Genomic DNA, 21,617 nt, shown 5'->3' on the forward strand with positions numbered 1-21,617 from the left:
GCCACCGATTGGCTCTCGGTCCCCCCTCACTCACCGCCATTGGCAGAGGCCCGAGGAAAGATCTGGAAGGCAGGGGCTCGGCAACCCCAGAGCACGACGATTGGTGCCTGCGCTTCGGAACGCTGATGGAAGATTGGCCAGCCGCCCCTGTCTGCTGATTGGTGCCGGAGCAAAGCCCCGCACTGCTCATTGGTCGGGGAGTGAGTGGATTCCCGTGACTCGCCCGGGCTGATGTAACAAAATGTAAACAAGAGGTAAGCCCCTACGTGCACGAGCGCACACGCTGCCGTCACTTGCCTGTAGTTTCTAGGCGGCCGCTAGAGGGGGCGCGGTGACTTTAGTCTGGAGTTTACCGAAGGTGAACCACAGGTCCCAGCTAGAGAAGGAGGATATGGGGATCATGGTGAGAGGCCTGGCCCCTGCCTGGAGGGCCCTGAGAGCCACAGTTTCCCTGACTACAGGTAAGTCACACCTCTGCCTAGCCTTCAGATCATGGCCTGTGCACATTGCCTTCCATTTGTGTTGCTAGGCTAGACACGCCCTCTCCTATTGGTTGCCATGGCAGATCATCGTCACCTGTTACAGTTTTCACAAACTGGGAGGGGCTATTAATGGCCAAACGATCAGCTAAAACTGGACACATAGGTGGTCTTTAGCCCACCCTGGTTGAAAATCATTGGCTGCCAGTAAGAGGCAGGTAGAGTTGGTGCCACCCCCACCGCTCTATTCCATGCCCAAGAGCAGTGGACAAACCCCCCCCACACACACACACACACACACACACACACACCCCCCCCCCCCCCCTCCGCTCCTCATTTCATTTGTTGCAAGCAACACTTTTTTTTCTTGGTGTTGGATCAGGTAGGGAATGGCTAGAACCCATGGCAAGGTTTTTGTTTCTGTCTGTGTCTCCCCCTAGAGGGATTTCCTTCACTTCCTGTCCAGGAGACACAACAGGAAGTCAGACCAAATTCCTGCAAGGTCAGAGAAAAAAAACCTTGTCGCTGGGACAGGTTTGTGCTTTAGATACACTCTGCCTGGCTGCCTCTGATTCCATTCTGCTGATTAGTAAAGCCAGAAGGCCTCCTCTGCAGATTTGTTCTGAGTGAGTGACTCCCAACTATTGCAGCTAAACGTTCATATTTCACAGGAAAGAGTTAACAGCGGACAGTCTGTTAGTTGGAAGGAGGAGCAGGGGGAGTGCCTTGCCATCCTAGGCTACTGGGCTGTTTGTTTCTGTTGATGCACACAGCGTAAGGAGACACAACTCTAGTCTCTGCATACAAAGGTCACTCCATAGGATGCAGCAAGAGAAAGGAGCCAAGCTGACATAGGAGACTGACAGCAGCTTAAACTGGAACAGAGTCAAGGATTAGGCCCTCGGTCACATTGGAGAACAGGTCAACTCGCATGACAAGTCGCACCCAATTGCCGTTGTCTTGTCATATAGTGTCCCCCATCCGATAGTGTCCGCTGTGTACTGCGCATGCGCAGTACACAGCAACACAGATTCCAAAAATTGCCGAGGAGGAACGGCGGCTGCGACGTGAGTCCAGGTTCTATCCCCACTATCCAAGTGGACATAGAGTAGGAATATAAAAGAGCCGAGCCCGAAGCGTGGCGAGCGGCCCTCTAATATTCACAACCCTATGTCCGCTTGGATGGTGGGGCTACCACCTCCACTTACGGCGCAGGCGCCATTCAACTTCAGAGATTTTCCGAAGCTTCGTCTGCTCCGTACTGCACATGCGCAGTACGGGGCGGACGCTATATGATGGCCGGACACTATATGGCACAACACCGGCAGTAGCTCTGTTCTTCAAATCAGTGCGATGCCGACTTTACAGTGCCGCATCGGTTTGAAAAAGTAGTTCCTGCACTAGTTTTCATGATTTCGGGGGTGTGACTTGCATAGACATCTGGGATGAAGCCGCACAGATGTCTTCCAAGTCGCACTCAAAGTCAGCCTGACAAGTGGCTTTAAGATCAAGTGCTTTCAGATGAAGTCGCACAATGTCAATGGAAATGAGGGCTGAAAGAAGCTGAATACTAAGTAAGTGATTAACCACTTGCCACCCATAAAACATCATATGACCTCCTCGGATTTCAGTGGCTATACTGACACCTGCAGGCATCAGCCCAATATTACCATTTTCAGCCAGCGGTTCCCTTTATTGTAGAAGTGATTAAAGTGGCTATAGAACCACTCAATCCCTTCTACAGGTGGCTGTCCCATCGAGGAGCCCAGGATCGCTCCGACCAGCGACATCTGCAGCAGTGAACAAAGAGAAAGAGAGAATGGAACTGACATTCGTCCCTCTCTGTGACGAAAGAAACCAGGAGGATTTGATCAGATGCTTGTAGAAGCTCCTGGTTTGTACAAGCTTCTGATCGACCGGTCTTGGTTTGCTCAGATGCTTTGGAGGCCACAGAAGGCATCTGGTTTCTAATAGACCCCAAGATCTCCTCATAAAGAGGACCTGTAATGCTTATTGCTATCACACGGATGTTATTCATAAAATGGCAAAATAATTCATCAAAAAAATATTAAAGTGACAGTGAAAAAAGTTTTAAATAAATGGCAACATTTTTTTTAACCACCTGCTTCCCAGGCCTGTTCTGACACTTCCCTCCTACATATAAAAATCATTATTTATTTATTTTAAGCAGAGACCCTAGAGAATAAAATGGTGAGTGTTGCATTTTTTTATTTCACACTGTATTTTCGCAGCAGTTTTTAAACGCAAATTTTATAAAAAAAAAATCCACTTTAATGAATTTAGGTGCACACAAACACAATGGGGGAGATTTACTAAAACTAGATTGTGCAAAATCTGGTGCAGCTCTGCATAGAATAAATTCAGCTGCCAACGCTTAAACAAGCTGAAGTTAGAAGCTGATTGGCTACTATGTACAGCTGCGCCAGACTGTGAGTGCATATGTTTTAGTAAATCTCTCCCAATATAATACAAATATGTTGCACAGAGTAAATAGATACCCAACATGTCATGCTGTAAAATTGCATACGCCTATAAAATGGCACCAAACTACGGTATCTAAAAAACTCTATAGGCGATGCTTTAAATGTTTTTACAGGTTACCAGTTTAGAGTTCTGTGGCTACAATTATTGCTTTTGGTATGATGTTCACCATGATACCTCACATGTATGGTGTGTCTGACGTTTACATATGCGTGCTGGACTGGCGCATTTATTTGCCTTTGTGCGCAAGCCTGGGAGGATGGGGGCGCTTTAACCATTTGCCGCCTGCCATCAAATGACGGTGGTGCGGCTCTCATTCTGGGTGGGCGCCATATGACGGCCTCTCAGCACGACAGCTCTCACGCGCCATGTTGCTAGAACATGATCGGTGCCTATAAATGTGGCATGTTTGTGCCACCTCATTAGTGCAGCCTATCAGTCCCGCCTCATCAGCACCCATCAGTGAAGGAGAAAAATTACTTATTTACAAAATTTACTGACAGAAACTAAGAAAAATTTAGGAAAAAATAAAAAACCCAAGAGTGATTAAATACCACCAAAAAAAGCTCTATTTGTGTAAAGAAAATAACAATTTCACATGGTTACAGTGTAGCATGACCGCGCAATTTGTCATTTAAAGTGTGACAGTGCTGAAAGCTGAAAAATTGCTTGGACGGGAAGGGGGTGTAAGTGCCCTGTATTGAGGGGGGCGTGGTCGGATGTGGGAGTGAGTGAGTGAGTGCTGGGCGCGCTGGTCTCGTCTCCCCTCTCTCCCCTGATGGGATGAAATCGGCCTGGTAATGGTAGCGGTGCGCCGTGTTTAACATGGTGGCCTCCCCATCCCTGAGCTCGAGGAAACCACCAACCCGCTTGATACAGCGCCTGTGACGTTGGAGCTAGCAGAGGGAGTTCTCGCGGGCACTCGTACTATCGCGAGCCCGGGATTCGGCCGGTCAGCGGCGAGGTACGAGGAGGGAACTAAAGGAACTCGTGGGAACCCGTCGGTCCCTGCATAGTGGTCCCAGTATATTGCGAGCTGCTGCAGCAATCCGGCAGAGCGGGCAGCCTGCAAAACAGAAGAATGCAGCAAGTGGAGTGCGCTTGAGGAGCCTCGGTGAAGCCGGTGAAGCCTAAGGCAACTGCTCAGGCATACGGTAATGCGGGAGAGAGCTGTGGGGGAGAGGGAAGTAAAGAGGAGGGTGCAGGAGACGGGAATGTGCATCTGAATGCATCTGAATGTCCAATGAACAGTTCCAGCTCCAGCTATATGAATTATTAAACTGTTATACTAATCGCTGGGGAGGTAGAGGCTGTCAGGCTCTTGGGTCAGCCGGAGGACATCGTATGGCTTGGCAGCCCTGCCATGATACAGCTGGTGGAAACCCTCTCCCCCCCTCTCCTTTCTATATGACTGTATTGCTGTGTTCATAGTATGATGCACTGAGCCAACCTAATTGGGTAAAGCTGACACTCTATTGGGAAGAAGTTAAATGCGAGCAGTGAGTGTGAATTGGATAATGCCCACGTTCAAGTCTGCTTTTAACTGCTAATATAGCGTTCCTTTCTTCCCCTCTTTAGACAGTGTCAGTGTTGGTGAAAACATTTTTTTATTTTTTTTTGGTATGACCAGGGGAGCGCACTTTGGGTTTGAGGTCATTATATTATTTAAGTTGCATTGTACTGCATGGTTCTATATCGCTTAGACGGACTATATAAATAAAAGTTAACCGTTTGGAAATAGTGCTCCCATTGGGTCCCTAGCCCTTTATTGGCAGCAAATTAGCCCCCCTCCCCTCCCATTGGTTATTCCCCCCCCCCCCCTCCTTGTTTTTCGTTTTTTGCTTGGGGTGCTTTTCTAGCAATACTATTATCCCCAGCTGTAACACCATGCTTAGTAAACGGGTTAACGAGGATGGCCTGCTTAGCGAGGGGAACCAAAAAACTCGGGCCGCCAAAGAAAAAGCAAACCAGACATCTGCCGCAACAGCTGCAAAACTTGAACGCTTTGCCCATGCAACCTCCCCTACCAGAAGGGGGCCTCACCAGCCAGCAGGACAAACAAAGATACAGGGGGGTGCTCCGGAAAGGAGAAGTATCAGCCAACCAACATCAAACTCAGGACGCTCACCTAGTGCAAGCAAGGTGAATGACTTAGCTGTAGCAGCAAGCAAGACAGCACACAACACAATAGCCCTAGCGGAATTCCCTCTGATAGAGAACGGGGAACCTACACTACGCGACATACTGCAAGCAGTTAATGAATGCAAAGTTTCTATAGGTGGCCTCGATAACCAGCTAAGTAGTATTAAAACTGAACTACATTCTATGGGTCAATTACTGAGCAATACAATGGAAAGAACTACGGTCCTAGAAGGAAGATTAAGCACGGTTGAGGACGAGCTCTTTCCATTACAAAAAAAAATAAAAGGGCTACAGAAACAAATAGATATACAGGCACTGCAACTAGACGTAATGGAAAATAGGAATCGCAGGAACAATGTTCGCCTGATTGGTCTCCCAGAGGGGAGTGAGGGCACTAACCCTATAAACTTTCTGGAAAATTGGTTTAGGGAACTCCTGGGCGAAACCCTTTTTACTCCACATTTTGCCATAGAATGGGCCCACAGAGTCCCCATAAAGCCTCGACCACCAGAGGGCCGCACTAGGCCATTGATATTGAGACTTGTGAACTATAATGACCGTAGTATCTTGATGCGTAGGACCAGGGAACTGAGAGACATCTTCTACAAAGGGACTAGGGTTTCGTTCTACCCAGACTTTTCACCAGACCTACAGAAGCAGAGAGCAGAGTTCATTTCCATCAAGCGTATTCTTCAAAAACACAAGATAAGCTATGCCCTGCTGTACCCTGCCCGGTTACGTATAACCGCTCTGGGTTCAACTTTTTTTTTTGGCACCCCAGACGAAGGGGTAAAATGGCTGGAGGAGCATGAAAAGGATCTCTAGCTCCTTTAGTACAACCAGGACTTTCCCCCCTTTTTCTCAAGTCATCTTCCAGGACGGCACACCTGAGAGATGAGAGGCTCCTCCCTACAGGAAACACAATCAATCGACAGCTGTTTTAAGTCCCCACCCTTCCCCTTGATCCTCAGTTTTTGATTGTGTTTCTCCCTACACAGCGAAACTGTTTGTTTTTTTCCAAATGACCCGAAGCCTGGGGCTGGTGGTCTCCCCCTGGGAGCCGGACCACAAGCCTGGGAAGCCTCTGGGTCTGGTAGGATATTCTTGTCCTTCCTGGGGGGTTCCCCTATCTTTTCCTCAGGGCGGGCAGCAGAAATTGGAAGAGCCCCCCTGAGAGCTGAAGGACCCTGGGTACAGTGGTGTACCCAGAACTTCAGGGGCCATTATCCTGTCTCCCCCCTCCTTACCTGTACAGGTGGCTGTTCAGACGGGGGTGCTGGCCATCGGTTCTTTCCAGGGGGCTTGTCCCCGACTCCTGGGTCCCCGGTAGCTCGCGTGGGCTGCCGGAGAGGGCGTGGCAACAAGCACCCGCGTCATTTTCAAACTTCGGGAAAATGGCAGCGGCGTTCTTACCCAGGAGGGAAGGCTGAGAGTCAGTAGGAGCAGGCGCCCACATCCTCCTTTCTCTAGAGCGAGGAGGCACCAGTTTACTACGGTGGATGTCTGCCTTAACCACCTCAGATATGAAGATGGGAATGAGGAATGGAAGGCATTGCCCCCCCCCCCCCCCCATGTATATAGACTGACTTCCCTATGGGGACAGCAGTTGGGGGGGGGGAGCACTTTGGCGGCTATCCTCCTTGCGTGTGGACCATAAGGATGGAAAAGCAAGCCCGCTGGCTGTGGCAAAAAGAGGAAGACGACAACGGTGAGTACTTTACTTTCCTTTTGCCGTGGGAATTTAGCTGCAAAATCCCCAATTCCAGCCAGAGGGTTCCTGGGCATTTGAGATCTCACCTGGGGTCTGGATTCAAATAGCCCTTAAGCTTCTGCTAAAAACACCAGCCGCAGCTCCCTCTTACATCAGAGAAGCTGTATGGTGGACAGGTGGTGCAGAGGAACGAGTGTGCCTAAACCACTTCAGATGAGAAAGAGGTAGGTAGGCCATTGCTCCCCCTTCCCCGTGTATATACTGACTGGTGCAGTGCAGAACCTGGGGTCGGGATACAAATAGCGCAGACGCCACTGCTAAAACCACCAGCCACAGCTCCCTCTTACAGCAGAGACACTGTGGTTATCGCAGCAGTAGGTTGCCAGCCTCTCCCTACATGCCCAGTTGTGGTACATTTAGTAGGGATGAATATAGCGTACAGAGGGGACCTGGTAGATACAAAGTTACTTACAGGCCAGGTATACCACTGAACAGGTTATTAATTGGGCAGTGGTTGGTGGATTCAGAAGCTCCCCTGGTCAGCAGGTGCACTAGGTTACCGGCCCTATTAGCCCAGCTGCTAGGAATCTGAAGTTGCTTCACAATGTTTAAAAGCTGACCTAACATTCAAGGATGGGCAGAGACCAAGCTACTGTGTGGCACAGTAGGGGTTCCCTTGTCACAGATCCTCCTTTTGGGGGTTGCCTGCTATAGTTAACTTTCATAAGCTCCAACCTCCCACTCCACCTTTACACTGTGTTTATATTATAGTGTAGGAGGTAAGAAGAAACTTTTTTTTTTTTATTGGTTTGGGCTACAATCCACGCAGTGGCAGATCTAAAGGCGATTCACCATAGATCGCTCCCTACATCCTTTTAATTGAGGATTTTCTGTGCAAACCTATGCAAGAGCTACATAATTAATTGTTTGAAGCCTGCAAATAGCTATTTACCTCCCAGGCTAAACTGGTAACCACCTCTTCTAGAGAGGTCTTAAATTGGTCTCTAGGGCTGGGCTCATTGAGACTTTAGTTGCTAATCAGCACCACCTGGATATGTGCTGGCTAGCGTTTGCTCAGTCTATGGAGGTAAGGTAGGACAACAACTACTACTAATAGTAGGGTGTCCAACCATTTTAGGATCTGTTCCTTCTCTGGTGGTGAGGTTTAGTATCTACAGCCCAGGCTATGCCTATGAAATAAATTGCCTGTTGGTTATTTCATAAAGGGATAGACCATGACTCCTCATTGGCTGCACACCAGTAGACCTCAGTAGTGAAGGTTTGTGCTTGCTGGGATGTTTTTGTGGCACAGCAGAAATACACATTGAGATTTGTGACATCTCTGCTTATAAGGGCTATATTGCTGTACATCAGAAATGCACTGCACTGAAGCTTGTTTGCTGTCCTTTATATACTAAAGGTACTGCTTTGTTTGGCTACAGATCAGAAAAATACAACAGTGAAGGTGGTCTGTACTTTCTGGTTTTGTGTTGCACAGCAGAAATGCACATCATTGTGTCTGGTGACATCTCTGCTCATAATGGTTATATTGCTGCACATCAGACATACACAAGATTGAGGTCTGTCTGTGGGGCTTTGTGTCCTGTTTTACTGCCTTGTTGGTTACTTATCAGAAAGGCAGCAGTGAAGTCTGATGGTCCTGATTTGCAGGGCGCTGTGCTGATTCAGACAGTGCTATTAACAGCAATGGCTGCCGAGTTTAAACATGCGATTTGACATGTTGAGTCGCATGACAAATCATTTCAATATGGATGTGCTATCTCTATTCATAGTGTTTTATTGTTGCACATCAGATTTGTACAGCATTAAGGTCTGTGAGGTTTTGTGTCCTGTATTACTGCCTTATCAGAAAGGCAGCAGTGAAAATTGATGGTTCGAATTTGTTGGGCTACTTAGTAGAAATACAAATTGAACCCCTGCCAGGTGTAGTACATATACTGCCTTTGGTAATCCATGTAGCACCACAAAGTGGTGTTGTGCTGATTTTAGCCATGCGATTTGACATGTTGAGTCGCAAGGCCAAATCGCTTCAATATGCATGTGCTATCTCTATTCAGAATTGTTATATTGTTGCACATCAGACATATACAAGATTGAAGGTTGTCTGTCCTTTTATGTCTTGCATATTCTGCCTTATTGGCTGCATATCAGGACACAGCAGTGAAGGTTGCTTGTCTTTTTCTGATTTTGTTTTTGCTGCTCAGCTGAGAGACACATTGAGGATGGTGGCCTCTCTGCTCAGTATTGGTATATTACTACACATCAGACATACACAAAGATTGAATGTTTGTGTCCTGTATGTCCTATATTTACTGCCTTATCGTTTGTATATCAGGCTAAGCAGTGTTTCTCATGGATCTACCTTTCTGCATCTTAGGGATACACAGCAGGGGTTTGTTGGCTGCAATCCTCCAGGGAGTCACAGCATTGGGGACCCCTTACTGGTTCGACCTGAAAATTGCTATTTGTTTTTTTTTTCTCCCTGCGACCTGTGTAATCTTGAGGTCTGTGGATCCAGGAATCAGGGACTGCTGGTGTCGCACAGACACAAATGGTACCCATTGGAAGCCATAGTATATGACTTCTCATGCGTCTTGCAGTCCCAAGTCGCAGGTTGGGTCGCACGGGTGTGGGAACCCTAAACTTATCTGTCCCTTCTGATTGAGGTTTTGCTACACAGCAGGAATACTCATCATGGCGTTATTGTTTTATTTTGCAGCAGACCAGAAAGATTGCAGCTGTAAAGGCTGTCTGTCTTTTTCCTCAGTGTCTGCTTTTATGTTGTTGCACAGCAGAAATACTCAAGATTGAAGCTGGCTGGTGCTTTCTGTTTCAGAAAAACACAATGCTGCAGGTTGCTCGTGTCCTTTCTCAGTGTTGGTTCTATCTGAACTACACTACAGAAGTGCATGACAGAAAGGATTGTCTTGTGTTCCATATTTTTCCCTGTGGCATAGCAGAAATGCACAACACGGGAGTTGGTGTTCATATTAATCTTATAACTGTGGTGGTTTGTCAGAAATACACAACATAGAAGTTTGGGTCTTTCTGTCTTTATAGCCTTGTTTTGCTGTACATAGGTAAAGCACAACAGTAAAGGGGGTTCCTGTCCTTTCCGTATTTATATATCAGTTATGACCTAGCTAGCTGCACTAAAGAAATACGCAGCATTTAGGGTTTGCTTGAGTCTTAATGTTTTTACGTCTTGGCAGCACATCAGAAAACCAGACTATGAGGACTGTTTGTCTACGTTGAGGTTCAGATTTGGGTCTCTTCCCATATTTGATATATTGGTTTAGCTAGTCACACTCAGGCACACAACATTGTTGTCTATGCTTGTGTCCTTTCTGTCTAAATCTATTGTGCCGTGCCCACAATCTATGATCATTTTATTTGTGATATTAATAATGCATGTATCACCTTTTTGTATTTCAGCCTTCTTTTCCATGGAGGGGCCAGGAGTTCGGGCTGCCGCTGCCACATGTCAGAAAACCTTGACCACTTGCATTCAGGGATGCCAGAACCATTTCCTAGGGTTGAAGCCCTGTAGGGTTATGGGACACTGGAGGAAGGGGATAATGAATCGCCCTGTTTAGTAAGAACTTGGAGAGTTCTGTTCAGAGGAGTATTAGGGCCTGAGGATGAAGTATAAAGATGTATACCCGATCGAATAGGTTTCGGCTTGGTGCATGGCCTTCATTTTGCCCTTTTAGCAAAACTAGACATAGCAATATGGGTAGTCTACTCCTGCTAGGGACTTTAATCTCCTGAAGAAGGCTCTCAGGCGTAAGTAAGGACATAGATTGGGCATGCCTTAAACCCAGGGTTCAAGCTTCTGTTAATCTATTTCCCTTAAGTAGGCTTCCCTTTAGTCTTTTGCTGACATAAAGATAAAAAGGAAGCAGTTTTATTTCCCTCAACAGGATAGTGTTAAGACAGGCCCTCTTATTGATTAATGTAGTGTCCTTGTCTTACACAGGTCTCTTATTTATCTTTTTAGTGGTTCTAAGTAGCACCTACAGGCATAATAGGCCATGGTTGTTAGATGTGTGAGATAGGTAACATTGCTAACCTACAAGTTTAACATGTTTTCTGATTCCATTTTTAAGAGCCCATTTCACCTAGATACTGCATCTGAAGCGGAAAAGGCAGGAACATCTGTGGAGCAGACCTGCAGATCAGCCGCATGATCCAGCTAACATGCCTTCATCAAGCATATGAGCGTATGGAGTGGAGGTAAAGCTCACTGCAGAGCCAAGGTTCGCCAAGAGGGTTTTGCAGTGGCCCCACCCTAAGGTAGGCCTGAGGTACTTGTTTATCCTCTCAGGTGTGCCGTCCTGGAAGATGACTTGAGAAAAGTACCAGTTACTTACCGGTAACTGTCTTTCTGGGAAATCTTCCAGGACGGCAGGCCTACTTCCCGCCCGTTGGAGGAGGGAAAATTCTAGAACACTAGAAGGTGAGTACCTATGAGGAATGATTTCCCTTGTGAACCTGGTTCAGGAGTTACTTCTCTACAAACTGAGGATCAAGGGGAAGGGTGGGGACTTAAAACAGCTGTCGATTGATTGTGTTTCCTGTAGGGAGGAGCCTCTCATCTCTCAGGTGTGCCGTCCTGGAAGATTTCCCAGAAAGACAGTTACCGGTAAGTAACTGGTACTTTTTTCCTTTTTTTTTTTTTTTTTTTTATGCCTCTTGCTTTGGACGAGGACTGTACAATATTCTCACGAGAAATAATTTTATTAAGCACAAATATGGAATGTTTAATATAGTAGTTAGCTTTTAGGGTGAGGAATGTCACTATGAATTTACTTATCAGTAAGGAAAGGGTAGTAGGGAGTTGGTATGAAAAGTACAACATAGCATAAATATCACTATAGAGGTTTAGTAGGTAAGCGTTATAGGGGCTAGCACTGAAGGGAGCGGAAGCTTTTAGTCATCCTCTTTTTGAGCGTAGCACATGATTTGAATAGTAATTGGGAGGGGGTGACAGTGAAAATATGAAATAGGCGCACTGATAAAGCACAGTTTATAATATGTTAATTTATTGATAAGGCACTATGTAGAGTGAAGGGTTTTTTTTTTTTTTTTTTTGTTATCTTTTCCCTGTAAAGTTGGACGCAATGGTAGCTTAGCTTGGGCCTAAGCTATTTAGCAATTATCTTAAGTGGCGGGGATGAGTGAGGCTGAGGGGTGGAAACCTGGGGAGGTCAGGTGTTTCCAGGTAAATCGGGTGAGTGGGGGGAGCGGGGTGGGGCGTCCAGGGTTTTTGTGAGCATGGAAAATCGGGCCACAATAGCAACCCCTAGGGGTGGCCCTGTTGGGCGGGTAGGGGGTGGGGGTAGGGAGGGAGGATGGGTGGGGGGGGAGTGGGTGGGTAGTGGGGCTGTGGGGGGTACTTCGGGCACGCATTGCTGGTGCAACGGTATCGGGTGGGGGGGTGGGGCGGGGGGGGGGGCCCGTTGTGGGAGAGCGGGCCCCCTCCTCCCCCCGCCTGAGATAGAAATTTTCAACACTCATGGGTAGTGTACATATTATTTCATGGAATATGAGGGGGCTGGGTGAACCAAAAAAGAGGGCAGCAGTCATGTTGGAAACAGCGAGGGGGGGCCCTGGTTTGCTTTTTCTCCAAGAGACGCACCTAACCCCTAGCACAGCCCCACTGTTAAACAATCGGAAGTTTTCGGCATACTACCACTCCTTTTATACATCATACTCTAGAGGGGCGAGTGTTTTTGTTAAGAGGGGCACGCAATTCCTGTGTAAGGAGTCTTCTATTGACAAAGAGGGGAGATTTGTTTTCCTATATGGCCAGTTGTGCGGGCAGCATTATATCTTAGCCAATATTTATATACCCCCTCCCTTCAAGTTGGAGGTAATGTTTAAATTACTGTCATTTTGCCTAGATAAGCCGGGTGTCCCATGGATAGTAGCAGGCGATTTCAATGAAACAATGGACTGCCATATGGACAGATTCCCTGCACCAGCGGGGGCTAGAATAGGGCGTTTGCAGGGGTTTGTCTCCGAAATAGGACTAAATGACCTATGGCGAATACGTCATCCCCAAGCAAGGCAGTACTCCTGCTTCTCCAGTACCTATTGTACATTATCAAGAATTGACATGGTGCTGGGGAATACAGAAGCTGCAGAGGTAGTACAGGATATAGAATATGGGGCAAGAGGGATCTCAGACCATTCCCCCCTGTCGATGACAGTGCTTTTGGGCGCTAGAACAGGTCTAAGGGAGTGGAGGATAAATCCTGGCTGGTTGGTACTAATGGGTGGCTCAAGTCCTTCTCAGGATAAGATAGGGGAATTTCTTCAAATAAATAGGGGCTCCGCCCCTCCTGGTATAGTTTGGGATTCTCTAAAAGCCTATATCAGGGGTACACTAATACAACAAGTCGCAACAATTAAGAAGAAAGCCCAAGAACAGGACCTAGTAATAAGAAACAAAGTAACTCAGGCGGAGCAAGCATATATAGTAGCTCCATCGACTGTAAGCCAGCAGGAATGGTTGGCCAGTCAACAAGTCTATAAAATGGCTCTTTTAAAAAAAGCAGAGAATAAGCGGATATTCCAGCGCCAGCACTACTTTGGCGAAGGAGAGAGGGTGGGTAGAGCCCTCTCCCTTTTGGTCCAAACTAATGGTGCGCCAACAGTAGCTCAGGTAATTAAGACCCCAAAAGGTGACCTAGTTTCTAGCCCCCCTGCGATCATGAGGGTATTTCAGGATTATTATAAAAACTTATATAAATCCGCCATCCAGGGTCGTGGTAATCTAGCCACTGACTTTTTACTTCAGACAACAATCCCAACATTATCAATAGAGGACAAAGGCATTAGCAATAGTGATGGACGAACTTCCGACGGGACGTTTCGCGAACGCGAAACGCGAACGGACACAAACGTTCGCGAAAACGACCGTTCGCCGCGGGCTCCATTGACTTCAATGGGAGGCGAATTTCGCAAACCTTTAGGTCGAATTTGCGGCCACGGGGTAATTATTAGGGGGTAGCACGTAGTCCCACCACCTGGACAATAGCATAATACATGTATGAGGTGAATTTGGGATCGATAACTACAAGCATTTTTTTTTTATTTGGGAAATTGTTCTGACAATTCAGGACTATGGAGCTAATGAAGGCAATGGAGGAGAGGGAAGGTCAGGGACCAGGGTAGGCAAACAAGAGGGTGCAGGAGATACAGAGCACTGACAGCAGCACCGTAATACAGAGCACTGACATCAGCACCGTGACATACAGCGCTGACAGCAGCTCCGTGACATACAGCGCTGACAGCAGCTCCGTGACATACAGCGCTGACAGCAGCTCCGTGACATACAGCGCTGACAGCAGCTCCGTGACATACAGCGCTGACAGCAGCTCCGTGACATACAGCGCTGACAGCAGCACCGTGACATACAGCGCTGACAGCAGCTCCGTGACATACAGCGCTGACAGCAGCTCCGTGACATACAGCGCTGACAGCAGCTCCGTGACATACAGCACTGACAGCAGCTCCGTGACATACAGCGCTGACAGCAGCTCCGTGACATACAGCGCTGACAGCAGCACCGTGACATACAGCGCTGACAGCAGCTCCGTGACATACAGCGCTGACAGCAGCTCCGTGACATACAGCGCTGACAGCAGCTCCGTGACATACAGCGCTGACAGCAGCTCCGTGACATACAGCGCTGACAGCAGCTCCGTGACATACAGCGCTGACAGCAGCTCCGTGACATACAGCGCTGACAGCAGCTCCGTGACATACAGCGCTGACAGCAGCTCCGTGACATACAGCGCTGACAGCAGCTCCGTGACATACAGCGCTGACAGCAGCTCCGTGACATACAGCGCTGACAGCAGCTCCGTGACATACAGCGCTGACAGCAGCTCCGTGACATACAGCGCTGACAGCAGCACCGTGACATACAGCGCTGACAGCAGCTCCGTGACATACAGCGCTGACAGCAGCTCCGTGACATACAGCGCTGACAGCAGCTCCGTGACATACAGCACTGACAGCAGCTCCGTGACATACAGCGCTGACAGCAGCTCCGTGACATACAGCGCTGACAGCAGCACCGTGACATACAGCGCTGACAGCAGCTCCGTGACATACAGCGCTGACAGCAGCTCCGTGACATACAGCGCTGACAGCAGCTCCGTGACATACAGCGCTGACAGCAGCTCCGTGACATACAGCGCTGACAGCAGCTCCGTGACATACAGCGCTGACAGCAGCTCCGTGACATACAGCGCTGACAGCAGCTCCGTGACATACAGCGCTGACAGCAGCTCCGTGACATACAGCGCTGACAGCAGCTCCGTGACATACAGCGCTGACAGCAGCTCCGTGACATACAGCGCTGACAGCAGCACCGTAAGCAGCCCCAGGAGGAAGTCAGCACAGCACAGGGATGGTGTGATCCCCTCATAATAAGAACCCCCAGGAGGAAGTCAGCACAGCACAGGGATGGTGGGAGCCCCTCATAATAAGAACACCCAGGAGGAAGTCAGCACAGCACAGGGATGGTGGGAACCCCTCATAATAAGCAGCCCCAGTAGAAATATGACACCGCTCAACCTCTTCAAAGAGGAGGGTAGGGGCATATAGTACGGTGTGCTTTTTTGGGTCAGGGAAGTGAGCCAAATGAATTAAGAAGGTCTGTGTGCTTGATTCCAAAAATTGTTTATAGACATATACATGGTCTACTGATCACATGTGTTGAATTCCTCCGAGATCCATGCCTCATTCATTTTTAGAAATGTGAGGTAGTTAACACTGTGGTGAGCTAGGCGAGTACGCTTATCGGTCACAATCCCCCCTGCTGCGCTGAACGTCCTTTCGGACAGGACACTGGATGAGGGGCAAGCCAACAGTTCGATTGCAAATTGGGCAAGCTCTGGCCAGAGGTCAAGCCTGCCCACCCAGTAGTCTAGGGGTTCATCACTCCTCAGAGCGTCCACATCGGCCGTTAACCCAATGTAGTCGGACACCTGACGGTCTAGGCGTTCCCTGATGCTGGATCCGGATGACACCTGTCGATGGGTCGGCTGAAAGAATGACCTCATATCCGAAGTCACCAACACATCTTCAAACCGGCCTCTTCTTGCAGGCGCTGTTGGATTGGTACCCGCAAATCCTTCTCTGGGAGTGGGAATTGCTCCTCTGCCAGCGCACGCAAAAGCAGAATGCAGCATTTCTCGAAGCAAGGCCTGGAAGTGCTGCATTCTGACAGCCCTCTGCGACGGCGGTAACATTTCCGCCATTTTGTGTTTGTACCGGGGGTCTAAGTACGTTGCCACCCAGTACTGGTCCTTGACCCTCATGCTTTTTATACGGGGGTCCCTATTAAAACACTGGAGCATGAAGGCCCCCATTTGCACTAAAGTGGAAGCGGTGTGGTGGCCTGGCTCCTGCTCATCATCCAGGATAATGTCGTCCTCTTCATTCTCCTCTCCCCATCCTCGCACAACAGGGATCCCAGAAAGGTTTAAAGCATGCTCTTCTTGCTCCTGCTCATCCGCCCCGGCACCATCCTCCTCTGACTCCTCATCAGACTCCTGTTGTTGACTTGTCTCAGATAGAGTAGCCCCCCCTGGGAATTCATCCAGCATTGCGACTTCCTCATCTTCCCGCTCCTGCTCCTCCACAGCCTGATCAATGACACGACGCAATGCACGCTCCAGAAAGAAGGCATAAGGTACCATGTCACTGATGGCGCCATGGCTGCGACTGACCAGTTTGGTGATCTCCTCAAATGGCCGCAGAAGTCTGCATGTGTCGCGCATGAGCAGCCACTGGCGCGGTGAAAAAAAACCCAGCTCCCCAGAACCGTTTCTTTCGCAGAGTTCATACAGGTAGACGTTAACTGCACGTTTCTGCTGGAGCAGCCTATCAAGCATATAGAAGGTTGAGTTCCATCGCGTCGGGCAATCGCAAATAAGACGTCTGACCGGCAGATGGTGTCGCCGCTGAATGTCAGCAAGGCGAGCCATGGCCGTGTAAGATCTTCTGAAATGGGCCGAGATTTTCCTTGCCTGCCGCAAGATGTCCTGGACCCCAGGGTATTTGACAAGGAATCGCTGCACGACCAAGTTTAAGACGTGTGCCATGCACGGCACGTGCGTGATTTTGCCCTGTTTCAATGCGCTAAGCAGATTGGCACCGTTGTCACACACCACTTTACCAACTGTCAAATTGAGCGGTGTTAGCCACTCATCTGCCTGTGAACGCAAAGCTGAAAGGAGTGCCGGGCCAGTGTGGCTCTTTGCTTCCAGGCACAACAGACGCAGCACGGCATGGCAACGTCTCACCTGGCATGTGGAATAGGTTCTGGGGAGCTTGGGCGGTGCAGTGGAAGAGACGCTAGCAGCGGAAAAGGAGGAGGCAGCTGAGGAGGAGAGGGAGGAGGATGGAGTAGGAGGAGGAGAAGAAGAGTCAGGCCTGCATGCAATCCGTGGCGGTAAAACCAAATCTACACGGGTGCCACGGGTTACATGCTTGACGGCCGTCAGAAGGTTCACCCAGTGGGCAGTAAAACTGATATACCTTCCCTGCCCGTGTTTGCTAGACCACGTGTCTGTGGTCAGATGTATCTTGGCACCGACACTGTGTGCCAGAGATACATTCACTTGCCGCTGAACATGGCCATATAGCTCTGGGATGCCCTTCTCTGAGAAATACTTCCTTCCTGGGACCTTCCATTGTGGTGTTCCAATGGCCACAAATTTGCGAAAGGCCTCCGAGTCCACCAGTTTATATGGCAGTAGTTGGCGGGCTATGAGTTCTGACAAGCCAGCCGCCAACCGTTGGGCAAGAGGGTTATCCGGCGTCATCATTTTTTTACGCTCAAACATTAGGCCCACGGAAGCCTGCCTTTTTGCAGAAAAATGTGAGCTTGGCGTGATGGAAGGTGGAGTGGAGGACAATTGTGAGGAGAGAGGAGAAGGAGAAGTAGAAGACGAGGCTGGACGGTGAGAGCCTGCAGTGTGGCTTTGTGTGTTCCGTTGCTCCCACTGGGCTCGGTGATGGCTGCTCATGTGCCTTCTTAAGGCGGTCGTCCCTAGGTGAGTATTGGGCTTACCGCGACTAACGCGTTGACTGCAAAGATTGCAGATGGCAACGCTATTGTCAGCAGCGGACACGTTAAAAAAAGCCCACACTGCGGAGCCATGTGCCGGTGTCCTGGGAGCGCCAGATGTGACCGTACATGGTCGATGACTCGCTCCTGATACATTTGCAGTCTGCTTTGTCCCTGCTGTGCAATGTAAGTCATTGCTGCTTCTCCTCCCTATCTGCTGGTCCATATCTCCCTCTGAACTCCCCTCCTCTTCCTCTCTTGTGGGCACCCACGTGACATCACTAGACACGTCATCATCAACGTCACCTTCCCCACCGCTATAAGTAGAGTAGGCAGCAACACCGGGGACCAACCTCCTCCTTGGGCTGATCTGGGTACTGGCGTCAGACTGCTGAGTAGCGCTTGTTGCTACCTCCTCTTCCTGATCCAATACCAAGAGTGGCTGCGCATCAGAAATGTCCTCTTGATATGGATCGGAAAATAATTCCAGTGACTCAAGCGGAAGGTATGTGGTGGTGGTGGTGGTGGTCGTGTTGTTGGTGGTAGTGTCTTTGGGGGTGCACATAGCAGAGAGTGAAGAAGAGGGTGCAGATCGAGAGGATGAGGAGGGTGCAGAAGAGTAAGGCTGAGCGAGCCACTCAACCAAGTCTGGTGCATCCTTTAAAGTAATTGAACGCACCTTCTGCAACTTCCCACTTTGGCTCAAGCCTGTTGCTCCTGCCCTACCCCTACCACCCCTGCGGAAGGGCCTGCCTCTTCCTCTGCATGTCATTTTTTAAATGACCCTGTGACAAAACTCTTAGTCCCTATACCGCTGAAGGACTGCTGCAGTATAGGTGAGCGGTCAGCAGTGGTGCACGTCAACCCTATCTATTGTGGACCTATAGCGGTCCTTACAGAACAGCAGACTGTACCGCACTCAAGCCTATGTACCGTAGCACCCTATACCAAGTTACCAGTCCTTATAAGAACTTTTGTGGACCAAGCAGGTTGTGTATTAGTGTTTAGCAGACTGTACGTCAGTCCCTATACCGCTGAAGGACTGCTGCAGTATAGGGCAGCGGTCAGCAGTGGTGCACGTCAACCCTATCTATTGTGGACCGATAGCGGTCCTTACAGAACAGCAGACTGTACCGCACTCAAGCCTATGTACCGTAGCACCCTATACCAAGTTACCAGTCCTTATAAGAACTTTTGTGGACCAAGCAGGTTGTGTGTTAGTGTTTAGCAGACTGTGCGTCAGTCCCTATACCGCTGAAGGACTGCTGCAGTATAGGGCAGCGGTCAGCAGTAGTGCACGGCAACCCTATGTATTGTGGACCGATAGCGGTCCTTACAGAACAGCAGACTGTAACGCACTCAGGCCTATGTACCGTAGCACCCTATACCAAGTTACCAGTCCTTATAAGAACTTTTGTGGACCAAGCAGGTTGTGTGTTAGTGATTAGCAGACTGTACGTCAGTCCCTATACCAATGAAGGACTGCTGCAGTATAGGGCAGCGGTCAGCAGTAGTGCACGGCAACCCTATGTATTGTGGACCGATAGCGGTCCTTACAGAACAGCAGACTGTAACGCACTCAGGCCTATGTACCGTAGCACCCTATACCAAGTTACCAGTCCTTATAAAAACTTTTGTGGACCAAGCAGGTTGTGTGTTAGTGTTTAGCAGACTGTGCGTCAGTCCCTATACCGCTGAAGGACTGCTGCAGTATAGGGCAGCGGTCAGCAGTGGTGCACGTCAACCCTATCTATTGTGGACCGATAGCGGTCCTTACAGAACAGCAGACTGTACCGCACTCAAGCCTATGTACCGTAGCACCCTATACCAAGTTACCAGTCCTTATAAGAACTTTTGTGGACCAAGCAGGTTGTGTATTAGTGTTTAGCAGACTGTACGTCAGTCCCTATACCGCTGAAGGACTGCTGCAGTATAGGGCAGCGGTCAGCAGTGGTGCACGTCAACCCTATCTATTGTGGACCGATAGCGGTCCTTACAGAACAGCAGACTGTACCGCACTCAAGCCTATGTACCGTAGCACCCTATACCAAGTTACCAGTCCTTATAAGAACTTTTGTGGAACAAGCAGGTTGTGTGTTAGTGATTAGCAGACTGTACGTCAGTCCCTATACCAATGAAGGACTGCTGCAGTATAGGGCAGCGGTCAGCAGTAGTGCACGGCAACCCTATGTATTGTGGACCGATAGCGGTCCTTACAGAACAGCAGACTGTACTGCACTCAGGCCTATGTACCGTAGCACCCTATACCAAGTTACCAGTCCTTATAAGAACTTTTGTGGACCAAGCAGGTTGTGTGTTAGTGTTTAGCAGACTGTGCGTCAGTCCCTATACCGCTGAAGGACTGCTGCAGTATAGGGCAGCGGTCAGCAGTAGTGCACGGCAACCCTATGTATTGTGGACCGATAGCGGTCCTTACAGAACAGCAGACTGTAACGCACTCAGGCCTATGTACCGTAGCACCCTATACCAAGTTACCAGTCCTTATAAGAACTTTTGTGGACCAAGCAGGTTGTGTGTTAGTGATTAGCAGACTGTACGTCAGTCCCTATACCAATGAAGGACTGCTGCAGTATAGGGCAGCGGTCAGCAGTAGTGCACGGCAACCCTATGTATTGTGGACCGATAGCGGTCCTTACAGAACAGCAGACTGTAACGCACTCAGGCCTATGTACCGTAGCACCCTATACCAAGTTACCAGTCCTTATAAAAACTTTTGTGGACCAAGCAGGTTGTGTGTTAGTGTTTAGCAGACTGTGCGTCAGTCCCTATACCGCTGAAGGACTGCTGCAGTATAGGGCAGCGGTCAGCAGTGGTGCACGTCAACCCTATCTATTGTGGACCGATAGCGGTCCTTACAGAACAGCAGACTGTACCGCACTCAAGCCTATGTACCGTAGCACCCTATACCAAGTTACCAGTCCTTATAAGAACTTTTGTGGACCAAGCAGGTTGTGTATTAGTGTTTAGCAGACTGTACGTCAGTCCCTATACCGCTGAAGGACTGCTGCAGTATAGGGCAGCGGTCAGCAGTGGTGCACGTCAACCCTATCTATTGTGGACCGATAGCGGTCCTTACAGAACAGCAGACTGTACCGCACTCAAGCCTATGTACCGTAGCACCCTATACCAAGTTACCAGTCCTTATAAGAACTTTTGTGGAACAAGCAGGTTGTGTGTTAGTGATTAGCAGACTGTACGTCAGTCCCTATACCAATGAAGGACTGCTGCAGTATAGGGCAGCGGTCAGCAGTAGTGCACGGCAACCCTATGTATTGTGGACCGATAGCGGTCCTTACAGAACAGCAGACTGTAACGCACTCAGGCCTATGTACCGTAGCACCCTATACCAAGTTACCAGTCCTTATAAGAACTTTTGTGGACCAAGCAGGTTGTGTGTTAGTGATTAGCAGACTGTACGTCAGTCCCTATACCAATGAAGGACTGCTGCAGTATAGGGCAGCGGTCAGCAGTAGTGCACGGCAACCCTATGTATTGTGGACCGATAGCGGTCCTTACAGAACAGCAGACTGTACTGCACTCAGGCCTATGTACCGTAGCACCCTATACCAAGTTACCAGTCCTTATAAAAACTTTTGTGGACCAAGCAGGTTGTGTGTTAGTGTTTAGCAGACTGTGCGTCAGTCCCTAT

General features: G+C 49.0%; 1 protein-coding gene across 2 annotated transcripts in view; it reads left to right on the plus strand.

Annotated features, from left to right (window-relative positions):
- The first annotated feature begins 66 nt into the window (after positions 1-66).
- Positions 67-21,617, plus strand: part of COQ4 (coenzyme Q4) — a 48,634-nt gene continuing 27,083 nt past the window's right edge. Inside the window, exon 1 of one of the 2 annotated variants that reach the window (XM_077477086.1) lies at positions 67-254. Coding sequence is in view for 1 of the 2 variants with exons in the window: in XM_077477077.1 (XP_077333203.1) it covers positions 392-461 (70 nt within the window). In the remaining variant the exon portion in view is untranslated. The other variant, XM_077477077.1, reaches the window with a different exon arrangement.

This window comes from Lithobates pipiens, unplaced genomic scaffold, assembly GCF_037356315.1.
Source record: "Lithobates pipiens isolate NorthernLeopardFrog02 unplaced genomic scaffold, aLitPip1_a1.2 Scaffold_1, whole genome shotgun sequence".
Classification (NCBI taxonomy): domain Eukaryota; kingdom Metazoa; phylum Chordata; class Amphibia; order Anura; family Ranidae; genus Lithobates; species Lithobates pipiens.